Source organism: Rhineura floridana, chromosome 9 (genome assembly GCF_030035675.1).
Source record: "Rhineura floridana isolate rRhiFlo1 chromosome 9, rRhiFlo1.hap2, whole genome shotgun sequence".
Classification (NCBI taxonomy): domain Eukaryota; kingdom Metazoa; phylum Chordata; class Lepidosauria; order Squamata; family Rhineuridae; genus Rhineura; species Rhineura floridana.
In genome coordinates, this window is record NC_084488.1 from 105,589,805 (window position 1) to 105,611,625 (window position 21,821).

General features: G+C 44.7%; 1 protein-coding gene across 2 annotated transcripts in view; it reads left to right on the plus strand.

Annotated features, from left to right (window-relative positions):
* The first annotated feature begins 5,258 nt into the window (after positions 1–5,258).
* PPM1K (protein phosphatase, Mg2+/Mn2+ dependent 1K) overlaps positions 5,259–21,821 on the plus strand; it is a 39,728-nt gene continuing 23,165 nt past the window's right edge. Inside the window, exons 1-3 of one of the 2 annotated variants that reach the window (XM_061583052.1) lie at positions 5,259–5,355; positions 19,196–19,711; positions 21,522–21,622. In XM_061583052.1, the coding sequence (XP_061439036.1) occupies positions 19,272–19,711; positions 21,522–21,622 (541 nt within the window). In that variant the 5' untranslated portion in view covers positions 5,259–5,355; positions 19,196–19,271. Of the gene's footprint in view, positions 5,472–19,195; positions 19,712–21,521; positions 21,623–21,821 lie in introns of both variants that reach the window. The other variant, XM_061583051.1, reaches the window with a different exon arrangement.

Sequence of the window (21,821 nt, forward strand, 5' to 3'; positions counted from 1 at the left end):
AAAACCCGTTGAAGCTGCCCTCACCATCTATGAGCTGGTGTAGGAACCTATCCCTATTCTTTCCATGTTATTCTCACCTTCCGTACCAAAGTTTCTGTTAAAGAAGTAATGTCTTTGTGAACTGAGGTATTACTGTAGGTCTTCTGTTCAGGGCTGCCCCAAGATATTTTGCTGCCTGAGCTGGGCCACTGGCCTGATCCAACAGGCTCTTGTTCTCAATATGCTTTCCCCTAAAGGATTCAAGAACACCGCATTTCCCTTTCAGTTTGGTCCTGAAATATTGTAGGTTTCTTTTCCAACTTGTAAGGCATATGAGAGATGGGTTGCTTTTATAACTGGACGGGATGATGCTCAGGAGAATATGTGTGTATACTGGTGAGCTGGAGCTGCATCTGTTTCTGTATTGTAAAAAAAAGAAAGAAGGAGCAGCTTAACACACAACTTTCATGCTCTAATTTTAAGTAAACGGGGGACACTTTGAGTCTGCACAAAACCAGTCTAGCCTTGTTATGCATGCTAAATAACTCTCTAAAGAAAATAACTCCTCTATATAAAATTAGGGGCAATCGGCCAAGTTGCCAGAAGCAAGGCAGCAAACTGCGTTCTTTGCCACCTTGATGCAATTCTGAGGAATAGTTACAAGCTACATAGATGTGTATGTACTTAAATGGGGAACAGAATGGGGAACAGAAAGACTTTATAGTCATTGGGTGAAGAACTGGCCAATAGCAATCCAAGGTGGTTGCTACACCCATTCTGTGCTCTTAATATTCTATTTTCAGAAAAAGGAGGCAAGTACACAGAGTTCAGTAAATACTCAGGGGTATTTTAAAAAACAAACAAATAATGCAGTTTGGAGTATATAAACATCACATTCTGAGCTAAAATCAGTGGCTTATTTGCAGTGGGATTTAAGTGTTAATGGTATTTTGGACTGCATCCTAGAAACAAACTTTCTTTTCCAGTCAGAGAGTTGAGCCAAACAGCTTTCAAAAGGAATCATCTAAGAGACATGCATGTTAAATGAGAGGTCAATAATCGGAAGAGCTAAAGCTTGTCTTTTATTGCTTTTTTATTCATTTTCTTTTTCTTTTTTAAAGAAATCCTCTGAAGATGTTCCTTGGTTAGAAAATGAATCCACAATCTGGGCTGGTACCAGGCATGACTGGGCCTTTGGGCACCTGCTTCCCCTGAACCCATGGCACTGTAGCCCAACACCTTCCAATACAGGCAGCTTGGGGATAATAAGATCGCCCACGCATCCCACCTACCTGTTGTATTGTGTGAATGACATGTGCGCATAGTGTGAATGCCTGCCATCAATCAAGATGGTGGTAGGGGCGTTATGCATGGTATTCCCATTGATGGGAGAAGTAGGTGGGGCATGCGTGTGGGCTGATTGAAACCCACACCATCTGTATCGGAGAGGGTGCCTGGGAGCTCCCTCTTTGCGATAAGGTTGGGTTGCAAGACCCACTGCTGCTGTGGATCACGGAACAGGAGCACCACCCTCTCACCCTAAGGAGGGGCTCTTCAGGAGCCCCTCTGGGCCACAGAGGCCCTCAGCCAGGGCCCATCCTGGCCACCCTCTGGCGCTAGCCCTGTCCACAGTGTCCTCAGTCTTTCAATTGCTTACTGCATGAGAATATTGGAGTAGACTGATTACTGTCTTTACTGTTCCTGCTCCATAGTCCTAGGGTGGGGAATGTGGCCCTGCAGGTATAGTTAGACTTCAGCTCCCATCAGCTCCAGCCAGCATAGCCGATGGTGAAAGATGATGGGAGTTGTAGTCCAGAAACAGCCTGAGGGCCACAGATGTGCCACCCCTGCCGGAGACCATGTGAAATAAAGGCTCAAAGCCTTGCCTATTTCAGCCTCCTCACAGATATTGGTCACTTAACTTGCTTATTAACAGGGCTTTTTATGGTTCCCTGGCAAGACTCGTAATACAAACCTGTGGCAGTGTTTTTCTTAGGCCACGGGAAGACTATGATAGAGGAGTCAGGGTTATTTGGGAACTGTGCACAGCTAATTCACTATGCCTGAATGTGAGAGTGTATGGCAAACTACCCAGAAATCATATATATATAGATGTTGGAGAATTTTGTATTTCTCCTGTGGGTTCTTTGCTGGGGGTCCTTTAAATAATAATCTCTGAGACAGGCTTAAAGCAAAAGGGTAGGCTTTTATTAAAAAAATAAAACAAGCATATGCAAGGTCAGTCCCCCAGAACACATCCAGGAAGTATCCAAGAGGGACTGCAAAGAAATACAGTCTGAACAGATCCTTTATACCTTACTGAATACACATGTGACATTAGTTTTACTAATCCCCTAAGTTCTTTGTAATAGTTCTTCCCTCTTGAAATATTTCCAACAAACCAGATAACTTTATTAAAATGAATACATGTATATTCCTACCTCCCATCTCTATTGTGTTCATTGATGTCAACCTGTCCCCTTTGCTGATATTACCACAATTAAACTGTCATATATTACTGATGATCTTGTACTGTTCTGAAACCAATATGTACCATTTACATTCCATACTATCATGGCTCCTGATCAGCCAAACTGGTCAAGGAATATCTCTTAGGACAAAACAGCATGTTCCTTGCCATGATGTCAAAGCCAAGATTTGGTTCACATAGAGTGACTGGAAGTTCCATATAAGAATTCCTCTTACTACCTTGCTATAAAGAAGGATTAATTATAATCACCATATTATAGCTGCAGGCCACATAATATACAAGTTATTTTGAATCACAATAAAAGAAAGGGGCAAATCTGAGCTTAGCCACAGAATTTCCCCCACCTCCAAAACACACTTAACTAATTTCATGAAATAAAATTATACACATCATACCACTACAAAATCAATATCATTCTAAAATTTCTGTCTACTAAGATTTTCCATTATAAAGATTTCAGCCTTGTGCTTTCCAATAGAAAATCAAAAACCCAATTTCCAAAATCAAGTAATAAAGCATATTAACTAAGAAATGGCTTAACAATACTAAATTAATGATCTCCGGCCACAGTTTTAGCCGTTTCTTGGCACGGAGTGATTGCTCAGGAATTATGCAGCAGGGTGACTTTAACCCTTTTTCTGCTTGGTACATGCAGGCCTGCTTTTAATGCCTGCTGTGTGTGAAAGGAGAAAGAAATCCATTTTACCTTCATTAATTTTCAAGGACCTAAATCGCTTGGGGCCAGGAAGGGGTTCTCCATCATAGAAGCAGAGAAAGAAATAGAAATCCATGCATGTAACCTTTGAACTGCACTTTTGAGAGTAACCTCTTTTTCTTACAGGTCATTACTGCAGCTTGAACACATTTTGCATTTTTGCTTCAAGCACAGAATGTTATCCCCCATGGAAATGTCATGCTGCAGAATTAAGGGAGCCAGGCAAATCAGGAACAGAATGAATTGAAAATGGAGCAGCACCCGTTCTGTGGCAGTTCAAGAGTTTACCCTCTAGAACAGCCTTTCCCAACCAGTGTGCCTCCAGATGTTGTTGGACCACAACTCCCATCAGCCTCAGCAAGCATTGCCAATGGTCAGGAAAGATGGGAATTGTGGTCCAACAACATCTGGAGGCACACTGGTTGGGAAAGGCTGCTCTAGAACCTTGTTATGCACTCCTCACTTGCACAAGCAGCGAGAAGTTCCCTTTGGTTGAGAGCACACTGGAGACTTAAGTGCCTATGTAATATCTGCCTGATTTTCAAACATGCAAAAAGAATATAAGTAGAAGCAAAAGTCACTCTGTTAATGCCACAGATCTGCTCCCTCCTTTCATATCACCAGAGCCAGCCAAGGCGCTTTACTTTGTCAATAATAGCACCTCTGTGTCTTCAAAACTGCTAACTGCTGTTGCTCTTGCACAATATGCTGAGCTTCCATATTTGCAAGAAACATCCACAACCATGAGGCTTAAGGAATAATTTCTTTTTGTCCCCAACTCCAGTCACAAAAGTAAACAAAACAGTTGCAATAGACCCATTCACAGTAACCAGGGCAGCAAATGTACTAATATGTTATTTATTTATTACTTGCTTGCATTTCAGTGGCAAGATCAGAGCGATATTGCATCAGGCTCTGTCTAAAATGACATATAATCCACACCTTGCAGAGTCTGGAATCTGAATGTAGGACAACTGCATTTCCAGGGAGTGCGAGGAGTTCTTGTAAGGGGTCAGGGAAGGATTTTACCTCTTAGAGCAGAAAAAAGGCAGAGATTGCCATTAAGAAATCTCCATCGTTTATTTTGTATAGTAAACCCTTGGAAAGTATGTAGCATTGGGTGGTAACTATTTAGTATTTGAAGAATTATAGCAGAATCCTATGCACTTTTTCTTTTTTAAGAAATAAGTCCCATTCAGTTCAATGGGAACTTACTTCCGGGTAAGTATGTATTGTATACTACACTTACAGTGTGTAAGATACTGCCTAAATTAACGTATTAATTTATTTAATAACAGTGTCCACAATATACTGCTGTCAAACAACTAACAACAGGAGGTAAACGAACAGCCACTAAAATGATAATTTAATATACAAGGCATATCTGCCTTTTATTAACCTGACATACAGACTTACGGCATAACCCTATGCTTGCATCCAGTGGGCTTTGCTCCCCCTAGCCAGTGTGTTTAGGTCTGGAGATTTACACGGGTTGATACTGACTTCTGCATCAAACTGCATTATTGGGGTTACTGTTTCTCCTCTCCTCCCCGGTAAGTTGCCCATCCAAGTAAGCTCGCCGAAGACGGCCCATTTTAGGCTGCAAACTCCCCCGCCGCCGCCCCAGCAGTATCGAAGTGATAAGCTATAATAAGCAATTTCAAGTAGGAAGCTGACGGCTTGCCATTTCGACGATGCACGGGGAAAACCTTTGCAGCTTGCTCGCATAGCCGGCTCGCTGGCTTGCAGCCACGCTTTGCAAACGACACCTTAATCCTCCCCTCCACCTCTCTGAAGTGACCTACAAATATATTATCCGTCACAGGGAGTGAAACAAATCTATGTGCTGCTGCCATTGGCTCCTGCCGAGGGTGGGGACAGAGGGCGCTTTTCTCCATAGGCAGAAATGGTGTCATTTCACCGCGTTGCATCACACGCCCGGTGCACCGAAGCCCTCCCACTCCGCTGCGAATCTGGCTGCGTAACGGGAGGGAAGGCAGGAGGCTCGTGCGGTTCCGCCGCTCCGATTGGCTCGCGGAGGGCCGAGAGGCGGGCTGGCCCTGCCCTTATAGGGCAGGAAAGCTGTCACACTACTCGCCGGATCAGGTTTCTGCCTTTTACTAAGAGCCATTTCGAGCAACGGAAATATTTCGGGAATTCGCCGGGAGAGGTGGGTTTGTCGTGGGCTGCTCCTACTGCGTGCGGGGAAAGGGCTGGAGTCCAGCGGGAAGAGGCAGCACCAGCCGCCTTGCTGCGTATCTCCTCCTGTAAGGCAAGCCTTGCCAGGTAAAAGAAAGCAAAAGCGTGGCCCTGCCTGCTTTTCATGCATCCTCTTTGGGCCCACGGCACTTACTCTGCTCTTTCTCCTTTAGAGGAAGCCGCAGGGATTGCTCATGGGCGCAGTGACGAACCGTTCCAAAACGCTGTTTGGCCCAACTGCATCTTTCAGACTTTTCTGCCGATGCATCTTTAGCTTGCTCAGTTTTTGATCTAGAGGTGCGCTACGAGGAAGAGGGTGGGTTTCTTTTTCCTTCTCTTCCCCCCCCTTTTTTTAACTTCTCGGCTTTATTGCGCGGTCAGTTTGCAAAGCTCAACCCATTGGCTCTGGAGTTGCTCCAAGTTGCATTAATGCAAATTAATTGCCCCTTGGGGTAAATGGTGTAGATGATGCCTGCAGCTAGTGCATGTAGCCTGATGTTGTGCGCGCTTGCCCGTGGGAAATAAACTCGCCGGACTCAACAGGGTCTTTTTCACAAGTCAGCGTGTTTGGGATTGCATCTCTCCACGTTTACGAACGCTGCTGCCTAGATTTATGGGAACATTCCTTGATAGTTCTGTCTTAAAAAAAATAAGAGCCTGTCAGGATCTGACCAAAGGCCCGTCTAAGCCCAATACCCTCGATCCTTCAGTAGCCAGGCAAATACTTTAAGAAAACCTACAAGGAGCTGCTATTATTATAATCTTATTTTGTATAGCGCATCCATGGGTTCAGAGCCCTTTTGCGCTCACTCTGTAGTTTCCACAACAACTCTGTATGGTAAGCTAGTCTTATTCCCCACAGATAGGGGACTGAGGCTGAAAGAGAGTGGTTTTGCTTAAGATCACCTCGCGTGATTTCATGGCGGGGCGAGATTTGAGCCAGGGACCTCCTTAGCCACTATGATTCAAGCTTACCCCGCTGTTGATCTCCATAGGAACCTACGTGCAGAGGTACACTGCCCCTGAATCTGGGGGTTCCATTTGAACTTCCATGAAAAATAGCTATTTTATCGACCTCTCTTTCATAAATGTCTCTGCTCGTTTTTTTCACTTAGGCCGCTCTGGTTTAAGTTCTTAAATGTAGCAGCTAACTTGCCATGAGAGGCCTGTGATGTTTTCCCTTCGCCTTTCATTCCTCTCCTAAAAAATAAATTTAAAAAATTCCCAGGCCCTTTGTTGCGTCGTTAAATCCCCAGGCTGCTCTGTTATGGTTCGTTTGCCCTAAAGGAGGAAGCGAGCTCGTGCTTCTTGCTGGCTTCTCTCCAGGGCAATATGGATATGCTATAATGCGTGCGCATGGTAACTTTGCAACGGAGCTATTTTTAGGAAGCAATTCCCGCCCTGCCCCCGGACTCCTGGATGGGCCTTCGGTCTGATCTTGAGCGGCTCTTCTTATGCAGGGGAAACGCATGACATTGAACTCGGAGCGGCCATTCCCTCCCGGTCTTGACAATGCACAATCGCGTTTCTTCCGAAGGGTGCACATGAGGGGCGGCTGTTTCTGGATGGATCGTCAGGAAGGAAGCCGCCGGCTGCGGTGCAAACGGCGCTTGCCTGCCTGGAACTCAAGAAGAATTCTAGGCGGGCTGGACGAGGGGCTGCGCAACGCCGGCAGGGATTTCTTGGGAGCCGCCGCATTCTAGAACGCGGGCCCGGGGGATTCTATTTGGGAACGCGGCAGCGCCCAGTTTAAGCCGCCGGAGCGGTCCCCTCCCCGGGATCCCGTTGGGAATGCTGGAGGGCGGGGCGGGGGAAGGAAGGAAGGAGAGGCGTGTATCGGCTTCTCTTTTTGCCTTTCTCCCTTTACACGCAAGGAGGCGTGTCTTCGCTTCGATCGGCTCTGGTGGAGAAAACCTCTTCCAGTTTGCCTGACGCAATCGTGAGGCCCATGTGTGTGCCTTTTTAATATTTGCAGGATACAGTCTGTTCCCCCCCATCCTGGTGTCAGGAGTTGGCATCGTGGCCCACGCTTCAACAGGGGCCTGTCACTGGCTTCCTCCTTCACCTCTACCCAGAGCCCGCCCCTCCCCCCAGTTGTTTTCTCTCAAATGTGTCAAGAGCAAGGAGAAAGTACCACAGCCCCCATTTGCCTTGCTCTCTCCTAGGCAGCTGGCTGGATCGTGCCCAAAGGAAGAGGGCAAATAAATGGGCAGAGGTGATGATGGTGGCAAGGAGGCCAGCCCTCTTGGGGAGTTCCCTCCCCCCCCAAGGCACTTTATTCAAGGGCCCTCCAAAATCTGATAAATTAACTCTGAGACCCCCATCTGCGCTATACATTTAAAGCAGTACCATACCACTTAAAACAGTCATGGCATCTCCCAAAGAATCCTGGGAATTGTCATTTGTGAAGGGTGCTGAGTTGTTTTTAAGATGTCTTTGAAGTTGTTTTTTAAAGATGTTTTAAGGTGTTTTTAATGCTTTTGTTTGGTGCCCTGGGCTCCTTCTGGGAGAAAGGGCAGAATATAAATGTAATAAATAAATAACAGGAGAGCCCTGTTCCACTTACAGAGCTACAATTCCCAGAGTTCCCTGGGAAGAGGGATTGGTTTTAAACCACTCTGAGAATTGGAGCTCTGTGAGGGAATTAGGGGGTCCTCTAACAACTCTTAGCATCCTTAACAAACTACAGTTCCCAGGAACCTTTGAGGGAGCCATGACTCTTTGAAGTGGTATGACACCATTTTAAATGTATAGTACAGATAAGGCCTTAATCTTTCCTTGAGGCAGTCTGCTTGTTTAGGGGATCTCACACTGAATGCTCAAAATAGTAATGTATTGTGAGGGTGGAGATCTTCCCATCGAGCCCTGCTTGCCCATTGCCATTCCAGAGTGCTTTTGTGCTTTTATGGTTTGTAATTGCACTACAAATGGATTTTATGTTTTTTGTATATTGTGAGCCACTTTAGGAGAGTTAATTCCTGAAAGGTAGTTTATATAAGTATCTAAACAAATAAAAATTATGCCCAACCTCCTAATTGCTTAAAGCAGTATACTTGGCCTCTTCTCTCTCTCGTTCTTTTCTCCCTTTATTTGATGTTTACAGCAGTGCTGTGAGGTAGGCTAGGCTGAGACAGCTAGCCAAAGGTCACTCAGGGAGCTTCATTGCTAAGCAAGACTAGAGATCTGAATCCAGGAAATTCTCCTGTCTGAGTCCAGGGTGCTGTCCACTGCAGCACTCTTGCACATCAGTCCTATCTTGTAATTCTTGGGAACACGCAACGTGCCCGTTACAGTCTAGTTAAGTAAGTGTGTGTGCACACATGTACATATACACAGTAGTTGATGGTGGGGTGGATCTGACCTCCCAACAGGTGGGCTGCTGCTGCTTATTGAGAGGGAGGGGGGCAAGATGGCAGGGAGGTTGGCACTGGTGCAAATACACCAGTGGAGCCAATGCAGCACTCCTACCAGTGCATTTGCACAATGCCAACCTCCCTGCAGCCTAGCCCCTCCCACTTTTCCTCCCAGTTAGAGATGTAAAGGCCTGGGGAAAAAATTGAAATATTTTGGGGGAAATGGCCCCCCCATTTTTTTCTCCCCCCTCCGCCCCCAGGCCTTCACATTTCTACTCCCGGTAAACAGCAGTGAGTCTGCTGCCGGGAGGTCAGGTAAGTGCTGCTCCCTTACTCCACCATCCTCTACATATCTTGTACGTTAACAACGAATATATGCACTTTTGTAGACATTACTTGGCTGGAGAATTGCATTGCAAAATTTTAAAAACTGTAAATTCGAAGCATGGCTATGTTTTGGTTTGTGCATTGTTTCAGGAAGTGCAAATTAGATGGGTTTGCCTTTAAATGCAAACTGAATCAAATATCTCCCCCATCCCTATGTGGCTTGTAAGCTCTTGTTGCCTCTTGGCATTTTAATGTGTTAATCCTGGTCTCATTGCAGGGCTGGGAAAATAAGTACTTGGGGCCAGCATTAGATGTGTTGGTGACTTCTTTGCACAGGTTTCAACAAATGCATCCATATACACATCAGATTTATGGGCTCCTGCTGGGAGGAAGAGCGGGATATCAATCAATAAGTTATTGTGATTTTTCCAGCCCTGCCCATAAACCCTATACAGAGCATCCTATTGTCTGCTTGATCTTGCTTTGAATCCAGATTCTGATGCTGCAGTGACAGCCATGCAAATCCTTAGAAGTGCATGAGCTTCCCAATTGTATATGCGAGTGTGTTCTTAACTGGGACTTGTGCTGTAAATAGCTTTTGGTTGCTGAGATGTTCTGAAAGCCTTTGTTTGTTTATTTATTTATTTGAGTATATTTATATGCCGCCTTTCCACAGTGAGCTGTGCCCAAAGCGGCTTACAACAAACATTCAAAATATCAAAATACAAAACATTGAGGCAGGGGAAAGAAGTCAGTTTGCAAAGCAACCAATGCATTCAAAAAGGACAAAAACAATTTAGCAAACATTCAGTATTACGAGAGAAATAATCTAGACAAACATAAGTACAAAGCAAACAGAGCTAACAGGCAATAGAACTTCAGGTCCTCATCTTGCTGCACTTGAAGGAGCCTCAGCAGCCTGTTTTGAATACAGTTCAGAGCAGAAGGGTCCTCCTCTCACCAGCTAGATGACTTACAATTGGCTGCCTTTTATTTCCTCCAGAAGAGACCAACAGCAGCAACAGGGAAATGCTAAGGAGGGCAGTGATGACAAGCCCTCTTTCCCAGCCGCCTGTAAATTCCAACTGCTGGTGCAGATTTTATTGCTGCTCCAGTTCTTCATGTCCATTCTACCGCTGCCTCTGTGTCCTCCAGCTCCTTTCTCCCTGCATTCTTCACCACCATCCCATAGTTGGCTCCATGCTGTTGTCACCACAGGGGCATCTCTTTGCTCCGGGTTCGCTCCTCGGCGGTGGGGGCTTCCCCTCCTGCTCCTGCTCCACCTCCTCTGGGCCTGGGTGGCGGCAGCTTGGGCGGGCCCGGTGTGGGCCTCGAGGGCCTCGCAGAACTGCTCGAGGCTGACGGCGCGCTCCCCGTGGCCCAAGCGAGCCTCCACTCAGTGCACCAGGGCAGCATGGTGCCAGGAGAGGAGCAGAGGAGTTGTCTCTCTGTATCAGATAACTATGAATAATTGGCATGTGTGAAAAAAGAAACCTGCTTTTGTACGGCCAACGATGTCTTTGGAAATACCCAAAACAGTCTAATCTAGTTTTAGTGTTCAGTTTAGGTGACGGAGCAAGAGAATTAACAGGGTAGTAATTTTGTGCTCCTGCCCCCAAATGAGGAATGCAGTTTTTCACAAAGGAATTATCCTTTTGTTCTCACGCTAAGGTTAGAAGGGAGTGATTCTAACTGTAGAAATCTTCCAGGTTTCTTTTTTTTTTTTCAATAATTTTTATTCAGATTTTCATAAAACATACAAGACAAAATCATAAAACATTCAAAGACAAAAAACAAAATCAAAAATAGTTAAACAAAAAGAAAAAAAGAAAAGAAGAAAAAAAAAAAATAAAGAGTAAAATATTGACTTCCCATTTGTCAAAGATCAAATCAGTTATAAGTCTATAATATATAGCAATCCTGTCTCTTAAGTCATATTATAAAATCACTTTCCTCCAGTAGTTATCTTACTTAATCATCAAATCTCATAAACATTACTTTATTCTTTCCACAAAAAGTCAAAGAGAGGTTTCAATTCTTTAAGAAATATATCTATCAATTTTTTTTTTCCAGATAAGCATATCAATTAATCCATCTCATTACTAATTATGATAATCTTATTGTCATAACCATAGTCAAAATAAACATTTCAATTAATCCATCACATCAGAATCTGTTAGGTTCAGTAATTTCAGTAGCCATTGTTCTATTATCTCTATTAGTTCCATTTTCCATCTTCCATCTTCAGTAGTCTTGTTAAGTCCAGTAATTTCAATATCCAATCTTCCATTATCAGTATTCCATAATAATCTTGCTGTCAAAGCCATAGTCATATAATAAGAGTCTGATGAGAATTACCTCTACCCCAAATATTTTCTTGCCATCCATTCTGAATAAGTTGCTGAAATACTGCTGTAAAATCATATCTCTGTTCTTTTTTTCAAAATACACTGGGTCATCTCTTAAAAGTTTTTCCATTGTCACATGGCTGCAGTTAATTCCATAGATTTTCTCTATATTGGGCTCCATCACATCATTCCAGTCCAGAAGATAATCCATGCCATTGATAACTTTATCTCTAGAATCTTCATTAATTTCTTCAGAGATAACATTGAGTTCCAAACAATAGATTTTATTTCTAAAGTCCATAGACTCCAAATCTTGTTCCTGTTCCACGTTTGTTCCAATCTCCGGGATCTCCTCTCTCACAGGGACCCCTATTCCAGTCTCCAGGGTCTCCTCTCTCACAGGGACCCCTATTCCAATCTCCGGGGTCTCCTCTCTCACAGGGACCCCTTCCAGGGTCACCTCTCTCACAGGGACCCTTATATCTTTAATCTCCTGCTTCATTTTACTCAATTCAATTTTCGTTATCTCAATCTCATTCATTATTCTCTGAAACATAGTTATTTCCAGATTCTCAGCCACTTTCTTAATTGCCATTTTAAAAGAAAAATATAGGAAAACCACTTCTTATTTCAGCAACAATTGGGTTAATACTCCAAACTTGGTGACATCACAGTATAAACAGAGCAGACAGCCTTATCTCTCCAATAGTTAAGTAAACAAAATGCAGTTCCCAGGATCGAAGCAATTAATGGCAATCGTCAAGAAACAGATTCGTCAAAATAAAATAGACCAAAAAGAGAGTAGTCTCAAAACAGTATAATATTTTTCAAAATAAAAATCTGGAATAGAAATCCCTCTTCTGTGTGTATCTTTAGAATGCAAATCCAGGACAGCTTTTTGCAACAAAAACAGAGATAAGCTATTAATTAGTGCGTAGCAGAGAGAAGTTACGGCTCCCCAGTGAGATGTCAAAAACCGATCAATCTGGCAAATCTCTTTTAAACAGCAACAATTTAAGTCAAGTAAAAGAAAAATATAGAAAGAAGGGTGCTTGCCTGTTAGTGCGTTCTCTCTTAGAAGATAAGATGAACGTTCGCTTTAACAGATAGAGCTTGCTGTTGAAAATCCGTCCCACCTTCGTCGGCTGGACCTCGTCCCATAAATTAATGAGATCTGGTCGTCCCAACAAAAATAGGCTTTGAGGTTAATCTCTTCGTTTCTCCCTACCCGGGAGAAGTTTAATCAGTCAAAAAAAAAAGAAAAAACTGACTGATATATCTGAATAAGCTTCTTTTGAGGCAGGAGCCCGTCTCAAAAGCAGGCACAGGCTAAGTCACCCTTCCCGGAATCTTCCAGGTTTCAAAGAATTTCCATTTGTAATGCTTGATAGCTTTTTGCAAACATTCTGAAGCAAGGTCACTGCACTAATCTATCCACCTCCACGTGTGTGGCTTTTAAAAAAACTTTTGCTTAATCTGTTCGAACCCTTCAGGTGCTGCTGGCTGTGCACACCACCACTTAAAGTTGTTCATTTGAGCTGTAGGTGGAAAATTCCACCATCGAGCTGAGATCCCCACTGGCAGGATGAACTTTTCTCTTGAAATAGGACAGAATGCTTAAAGAAATAACTGTGATTTTATATTGGCTATGTTCATAGTGTTGGAAAGAGGCCTTCGTAAGCCTTGGGGACTCTGCAAAAACTTTGCTGTAAGTAGTTGCTATTGTTTTCTGCAGCAGTATGGTTTTTTGGCTTGTTTATATCTGCTTCTGTATTTTGCATGTTTGTTTATTTATTACATTTATACCCTGCCTTACTTTTCATAATAGAAACCCAAGGTGGCTTACTTGTCGTTCCCAAGTGGTCTCTCATCCAGGCACTGAGCACACTTGACCCTGCTTAGCTTCAGCAGGGTGCTGGTCTCATGTGCCTTCAGACCATAGCCTGGGACCATATAATGTTGATTATATTTGCGTGTCTTGATTGTATTTGTTAACCTGGTGTACATGGTTCTCCTCCCTTTCCATTTTATCCTCACAACAACTCTGTGTAGTTTAGGCTAAGAAAAGATGACTGGCTCCAGGTCACCCAGCAAGCTTCATAGCTGAATGGGGATTTGAATGCTGGTCTCCCAGGTCCTAGTCCAATACTCTAACTACTACATCACACTGCCTGTCATTGTATCATTAAGATAAAATTATATTTAATGTTTAATTGTATAAACTTCTGTGGGGTTTCTTTAAAGAATGACATGCAAAATAAATAAATATACATTGATTTATTATTAATAAATTATTTTTGCACTGCTCTTCAACTGAACAAAGCTCCTAGTGCAGCTTAAGTACCAATAATAAGATGGTCCCTTCCCTTAGGCTAGCAGTCTAAAAGACCTGGCACGCAAGGGAAAGAGATAGGGAGGGAGGAGAAAAAAAAGGAAACTCAGCCACTAGTTCTTACTTAGGAAGTTCTTTTATTTATCTGTTTATTAGATTTATATCCCACCCTTCCTCCCAGTAGGAGGCCAGGCAGCAAACAAAAACACTAAAAATACTTTAAAATGTCTAAAAACATATTTAAAATATATTAAAACAAAACATCCTTAAACATTTTTTAAAGCTTTAAAAACATCTTTTTAAAAAAACGGTTTATAAAAGCAATTCCAACACAGATGCAGACTGGGATAAGAATCTACTTCAAAGGCTTGTTGAAAGAGGAAGGTCTTCAGTAGGCGCCAAAAAGATAACAGAGATGGCACCTGTCTAATATTTAAGGGAAGGGAATTGCAAAGGGTAGGTGCCACTGCACTAAAGATCAGTTTCCTATGTTGTGCTGAACGGGCCTCCTGACAAGATGGTGTCTGCAGGAGGCCCTCACCTGCAGTGCACAGTGATTGACTGGGTATATAGGGGATAAGATGATCTTCCAGGTATCCTGATCCCATGATGTATAGGGCTTTGTACACCAAAACTAGATCCTTGAACGTAGCCCAGTAACTAATAGGTAGCCAGTGCAATTCTGTCAGCAGCAGAGTGACATGTTGGCGATACCCTGCCCCAGTGAGCAGTCTCGCCGCTGCATTTGGCCCCAGCTGCAGCTTCCAGACCAACTTCAAGGGCAGCCCCACATGGAGCGCATTGCAGTAATCCAGCCTGGAGATTACCAGTACACGGACAACAGTGGTCAGGCTGTCTGGGTCCAGAAATGGGCGCAGCTGTTTTACTAGCCGAAGCTGGTAAAAGGCACTCCTAGCCACTGAGGTCATCTGGGCCTCTAGCAACAAAGGTGAATCCAGGAGCACCCCTGGACTACGGACCTGCTCTTTCAGAGGGAGTACAATCCCATCCAAAGCAGGCAACTGACCAATTATCTGAACTCAGGAACCACCAACCCACAGCGCCTCCATCTTGCTAGGATTCAGACTCAGTTTATTGGCCCTCATCCAGCCCACCACCGAGTCCAGGCAGTGGTCTAGGACTTGCATGGCTTCTCCCGATTCAGATGTTACAGAGAAATTGTGCTGGGTATCATCAGCGTACTGCTGACACCTTGCCCCAAATCTCCTGATGACTGCTCCCAAGGGCTTCATATAGATGTTAAACAGCATAGGGGACAAGATGGTACCCTGCGGCACCCCATAGCACAACTGGCAGGGGGCCCAAAAGACAATCACCCAATGCTATTCTCTGAGAACGACCTTGGATATGGGATCGGAACGACTGTAAAACAGTGCCTCCAATACCCATCTCACCAAGTTGGCCCAGAAGGATACCATCGTCGATGGTATCAAAACCAGTCAAGAGATAAAGTAAGAATAAGAGGATCTCACTCCCCCTGTCCTTCTCCCGATACAGGTCTTTCATGAGAGCGACCAAGGCTGGTTCAGTCCCATAACCAGACCTGAATCCAGACTGGAATGGGTCAAGATAATCTGTTTCATCCAAGAGTTCTTGCAGTTGCTGCTCCATAACCCTCTCAATCACCTTCTTTAAGAAGGGGGTATTTGCGACTGGGTGGTAGTTGTCACAAACTAGTGGGTCCAGGGTGAACTTTTTCAGGAGCGGTGGGATCACCACCTCTTTTAGGGCAGCTGGAACCACTCCCTCCCGCAATGATGCATTGACCACACCCTGGATCCACTCTGTCAACCCCCCTTGGCAAGCTTTAAGAAGCGCAAGGGTCGAGAGGACATGTTGCTGGCCGCATCATCACAAGCACCTTTCTAAGTGTCCTTTCTGGCAGGGAGGAGCAAAGGAAGCTCGCTGCAACTTCTCCTCCTCTGCCTGATGGCATCGGGTTAGGCTGCCGCTTGCCATGAGGTTCTTCCTGGGGGGCAGGGGGAGCAGCTTCCAAGAAGTCTTGGGCCCATGGCCCACAATAGAGACGAGGGCAGGTGTGGGGAACCTTTAGCCCTTCAGATGTTCTGAACTACAATTCCTATCATCGCTGGACATTGGCCATGGTTGGTGCAGCTGATGGGAGTTGTAGTTCAGCAACATCTGGAGGGCCAAAGGTTCCCCACACCTGGACTAGATAGACAAAGAAAGCCCACCACCCCTCTCTAAAGTAAGGCCAGGGCTGGTATTCTGGCACTCTAATACAAGTTATGAAACCACCATGACTGCAGGCCCCAAGTCTAGTTCACAGAACTCCTAGGCTCAGGGGTCTTTCTTCCTGATCCTGTCATGGGCTACCTGCCTCCAGTCCCCACTTTGCCCCCATCTGATCCCTACTTATCCATGACTCCTCTGTGCTGACGTAATTTCTGCTGAAACTCGCCAAGACCTTCTCCCTACGTCTGTTAAGACTTCTATTGTCTGCTGCAGTAATTCACGAAGTGGATACCGTGAGAAGGTAAAGCTAATAATTAAAGACTTCTGTGGTGGTTTCATAACTGGAGCTAGTGTGCCAAAATGGCAACCGGCTCCGCTAATAGATGTAACTCTGAGCCCCAAAATGCCCATTTGCAGATGAGGTTCCATGCTGGATCTCTGTGTAACTAGTTATCCTGACCTTGGCTCCTTCTAATTGGCGTCCCCCTGCAGCAGGGGTGACTGGATCAGTCAAAATTGCTGCTGATGCAGTTGAATTGTTTCCTCTTAACAGGATTTGCATCTAAGACTTCTGTAGCAGCACACAGGTGGGCTCCTCTTGAGCACTGCTGTAGTGGCTGAAAGAGTGAGTTACTAATTGGGGAGTCCCCTGGTTCAAATCTCTTTTTGGCCGACAACCTTTTGGCAAATCTCTCTCTTAGGCTCAACATCTCGTTTGCAATGTGGGAATAATATGCTCCTACCTTACAGAGTCATTGTAAGTATTGCTATGAGACAGTGTGTGTGATGTGTTCTGGATGCTCAAAAGTGCTATGCAAATAATTCTCTTTTGAAAGAATAAAACCAAACCTCTTTTGGATGAAATGGTGAACTGAGCCCCCAGTTCTAATTCATTGCAAGTGCCTCACCTAGCAAAAGCTTGACAAACACTAATCTACCAATTCATACTCCTGCTGGGAATCTCCTTGTTTCCTAAGAATCTGCTCATCAAATGCTGCAGTCTGCCTTTGTTTTTGCTTGTTCCTAAACAGTAGGTGGAAGAATGTGCTCCAGGGACCTATGCTGGGAAATGAAAATTGCAAGAAGTGAATAAGTTAGATTTAAATGAATAAAAATAATTGTATCCCACCTTTCCTCCAAGGAGCTCAAGGTGACATACATAGTTTTCCTTTTCTCCTTTTTATCCTCACAACAATCCTATAAGGTAGGCTAGGCTGAGATATAGTGACTGGCTAAAGGTCACCCAGTAAGCTTCATGGCTAAGTAGGGATTTGAACCTTGGTCTCCCAGGTCCTAGTCAAGCACTCAAACCAGTTTTTTAATTTTTTTTTAAATAGCCTATCTTTTAATTGTATTTTTTTCCACAGATGTGCTTGCTCTACTGGGCTCTTTGGGGAAGAAGGGCAGGATATAAATTAAATAAATTAATGATTTAAAAAAACCACTTTGGGTTCAATTAATCCATAATGTTGGTGTGAATGTAGCCCTGTTATAATATAGCTGAAGGTGAGCATTTGAAGTGTGACTTCTTTTGGTGGGTGTGAGTTAAATATGTGCTGCTGCTGATATTACTGGGAAATAAAAGTACTCAGCTGTGACTAGATTGTGCCTGTTGTACACTTGACTTTCAAAAGCTGCAAGAGCAAACACATCTTTCATCAACTGGGAGTTAGCATTTGACAGAGTATACTGACAGGAATTTGCTTTCATTCAGTTTTGAATGAGAAGTAGTGAAATATTAAAAGTTACTCACATGACTAAGGCGACTGTTAAAAGCAGGGGTGAGGGGCCTGTTTGCCTCCAGATGTTGTTGGACTCATAACTCAGCAAAGCCAGTTGTCAGTCTTCTCTTCTTCATGCTAAATATACCCAGTTTCTTTAACCATAGGCATTGTTTTCTATTCCTCTGACCATTTTAGTTGCCCTATCTAAATCTGTTCTAATTTGTCTACGCCCTTAAAGGGTGGCACCTGGAACTGGACACAGTACTCCAGATGAGGTCTCACTATTGTGGAACTATTACTACTTATGACTTGGAAGCTCTGTTTTATTAATGTAGCCTAAACATTGCTTTAGCCTTTCTTGCAGCTGTGTCACAGTGCTGTCTCGTGCTCAGCTGGTAACAAGGTAAAACAATATGCCTCTCCTTTGAAACTTCCTCTTCGTGTATTATTAAACATAGTTTTCAGGCACTACCACTTTTCCTGTTCCTGGAACATCATCTGAGATAGCCCCTTGGAACAAAGGTTTGATTGCAGAAGAGAGGGCATCAAGTGCAGTCACTGCAGGGGAGGGGCCATCTGCTTGGCATTCAGGAGGACCCGGGTTCAGTCCTGGGCATCTCCAGGTAGGGCTGGGAGAGGACCCTCTCTGAAATCCTGGAGAGCCGTTACCGATCACTGTAGAACAGCAGTCTTAAACCTTTTCAGACTTAGACCTACCAGTGTGGTGTAGTGGTCAGAGTGTTGGACTAGGACCTTAGGAGAGCAGAGCTCAAATCTCCACTCAGCAGTGATCACCTTGGGCCAGTCACAGTCTCTCAACCTAACCTACCTCATAGGGTTGTTGTGAGGATAAAATGGGGAGGAAGAGAACCATGCATGCCACCTTGAGCTCCTTGGAGGAAAGGTGGGATATAAATGTAATAAATAATAATAAAATAAATACAATCAACCCAAACATGCATCCATTTTTTTTGCTATATATTTGCACAGTGCTGATGCTGTGACTCACCTTAGATCAGCCTTTCCCAACTAGTGGGCCACCAGATGTTGCTGGACCACAATTCCCATCAGCCTCAGCCAGCATTGCCAATGGTCAGGAAAGATGGGAATTGTGGTCCAACAACATCTGGTGGCCCACTAGTTGGGAAAGGCTGCCTTAGATCAAGCCGCGACCTGGTAGTGGGTCCTGAGCCACCCCTTGAAGACCAGTCCTGCAGAAAATAGTGAGCTGGATGTGCCAATGATCTGACTCTGTATAGAACTTCCTATGTTCTGGGCCAGGTGTAGGGATCCTTTGGCGCTCCACACTGTATGTTGCTGAATTACCACTCCTGTCAGCCGTAACAAGGCTGCAATGATGGGAGCTGTACGTCAGCAATATCTGGAGGACCAAAGGTTCCTCACATCTGTTCTAGGCACCAGCACTTCTTTCACCTCCAGCTGCTAATATTTATTAACTTCATAGGAAGTGTCAGCGCAAACTCTTTCTGTTTATTTCTTTCTTGGCCAGGTCTGTTAATTTTGGGGACCCTCCAAGACCTGCTTCCCACGGTTCTGTTCTCCACCAACATCTGTGGAACCAAGTTATGTCCACGGCTGCTGTAATAAATCTGTTTAGAAATGGAGGGCACCAAGTAAGGAGGAGCGCTCTGCTAACATCTCGCCTTTTGCAAGACGACAAGCGGTCTACGGCTGTTTGCCAGAGCTCCACCACCGAACGCAGAACGTCTCGCTTCGACTTGGACGGTAGCGGCCGCCCTGCCACGTGGGACTCGTTTGGTATCTGGGACAACCGCATCGATGAGCCCATCCTCCTTCCCCCAAGCATAAAATATGGGAAGCCAATCCCCAAGATCAGCCTGTCAAATGTGGGCTGTGCCAGCCACATCGGGAAGCGGAAAGAAAATGAAGATCGCTTTGATTATGCCCAGCTAACCAACGATGTCCTGTATTTTGCGGTTTTCGATGGGCATGGTGGGGTGGCGGTAGCGGATTTCTGCCATAAGCACATGAAGGAATGTATCAGGTGAGTACACACTGGCCTTCCATTTGGCTGTTTTTACAGTTGGGGGGTGAGAGACTCTACAGCTTTTGGACATCTTGTGTTACTGCCCCCAGTGAATTCACAGGAAGCTCCCTGTGATCGGCTGGCTGGTGGTCTGCGGAGAATGTCTACTGAAAACCTACACCCTGTGCTAGGTGGATTGTGTGTGAATATTCTATTTCTGGGTCCCCAACGTGCTGCTTGTGAGTGCTGTGACACCCTCAGACACCCCCTTTGGCACCTGCCAATATTCCCTTTCCCTCCCATTTTTTAAATTGTGTGTCTTTGGCTTGTTTTGTTTGGGGGAGTGCTTGTCTGGGGGGGTATTTGTTGATTTTTTTGTCTGTTTCATTTGCTTTGTGCTGGTGTTTTGCCTGTTTCTTTGGGTGGGTTAGGTAGGAGTTCTGTTTTTTTCTTTCTGTGAAATGGACCTTTTGTGATGCTCACAGCAGTTTCTTAAATTGACAAATGTGCCTCTGGGCTCATAAAGGTTGGGGGGCCCTGTTCTACTCAGTGCTGGTGGATGTTGTGCTTAATATAGGGTCAGATAAGAAGCCATAGAATGGACTCTTGCCAGCAGGGAGCAATGGGGATTGCCGGACAATTCTTGCCCATCTCTACATCTTTAAATTTAGGAGAAGGGTTGGCCGCTTGTCACACTTGCCGGAGGGCAGTGCTGCATTTGCAAAAAAGATGCAGTGCAGGATGTCCTCTCCCTGTCTTACTTCTTTCGACGCCTACCTAGCACCTGGGGCTTCAAACAGGATGGTAGGCTCTGCATCAGATTTATGCACACTGCTTCCTGAATAAATGACTGGAATAGTTGGCTTGATCAGCCCACATAGAAAAGGGCAAAGATTTTTTTTCTGCTGCCCCAGAGGGCAGTACTAGTTCTAATACTTAAGTTACTGGAGAGTAGATTTCAATTGAGTGGGGGGGGGTCTTGATGGTCTGAGCAGCTCAACAAACAATTACCTAAGGGGGTGTTAGGCTCTCACTTGCAGGAGGAGAACTTCCTAACTGTTAGAGCCATACGACAATGGAACCAATTACCTAGAGAGGGAGTGGGCTCTCTGACACTGGAGGCATTCAAGAGGCAGCTGGGCAGCCATCTATCGGGAATGCTTTGGATTCCTGCATTGAGCAGGGGGTTGGACTTGATGGCCTTATGGGCCCCTTCCAACTCTACTATTCTATGAGGTCTTCAGACAGAGGCTGGAGGGCCATCTGCAGGGGATGCTCTAATTCTGGATTTTGTCCGGGGAGCAAGAGGTTGAGCTAGGTGGCCTACATCAGTCTTCACCCACCTGGTGTCCTTGTGGGAACAGAGGAAGCTGCCTTCTACCAAGTCAGGCCATTGGTCCATCTAGCTCTACGTTGTCTATGCTGACTGGCAGCAGCTCTCCAGGTTTTCAGACTGGAGACATTCTGAGTCCTACCTGGAGATGCTGGGGTTTGAACTTGGACCCTTCTGCATGCAAAACAGATGGCTGTACCACTGAGCAATGACCCTCCTGGCTGTGATGGCTGGAGCTGATGGGAGCTGTCCCAAACATCTGGAGGAGAACAGGTTGGCAACAGATGATCTACAAAGTCCCCACCAACTCCATATGATCACACCAGTCATTTGTTCATGAAATAGGCAGCAGGATGGTGCTGATGCAGAAATTTGATACCATCTGCACCTGCCATCTCTTTTTCAGTACCTGATGCATAGTGCTCCATGGATCGGAGCTTTTGTACTGTCTCCCGTGTGGATAATTTTAATAGTCTTCATTCCTTGTTTTTCCAGAGACTTTCTCACTGAGGAACAGAACATGGAATTAGTATTGATCAAAGCATTTTTAGAAATAGATAAAGCATACGTGGGACATGCTCGTTTGTCTGCTGACGGTAAGTACAAACTATGTTTCTGTTCAGCAACAGAAGGAAGAGGAAGAATTTACTTTTCATGTCACAGCCAGTGTTTTTTCTACTGAAGGTTAAGGCTAGAAGCTGTGTAGAGGGAAAACATCAATTTTAATGTATACAAGGACTTGCTAAAAATCTGTTTTTATAAAGTTAGCATTATTTTGGGCCTGCTCAGCTGAAA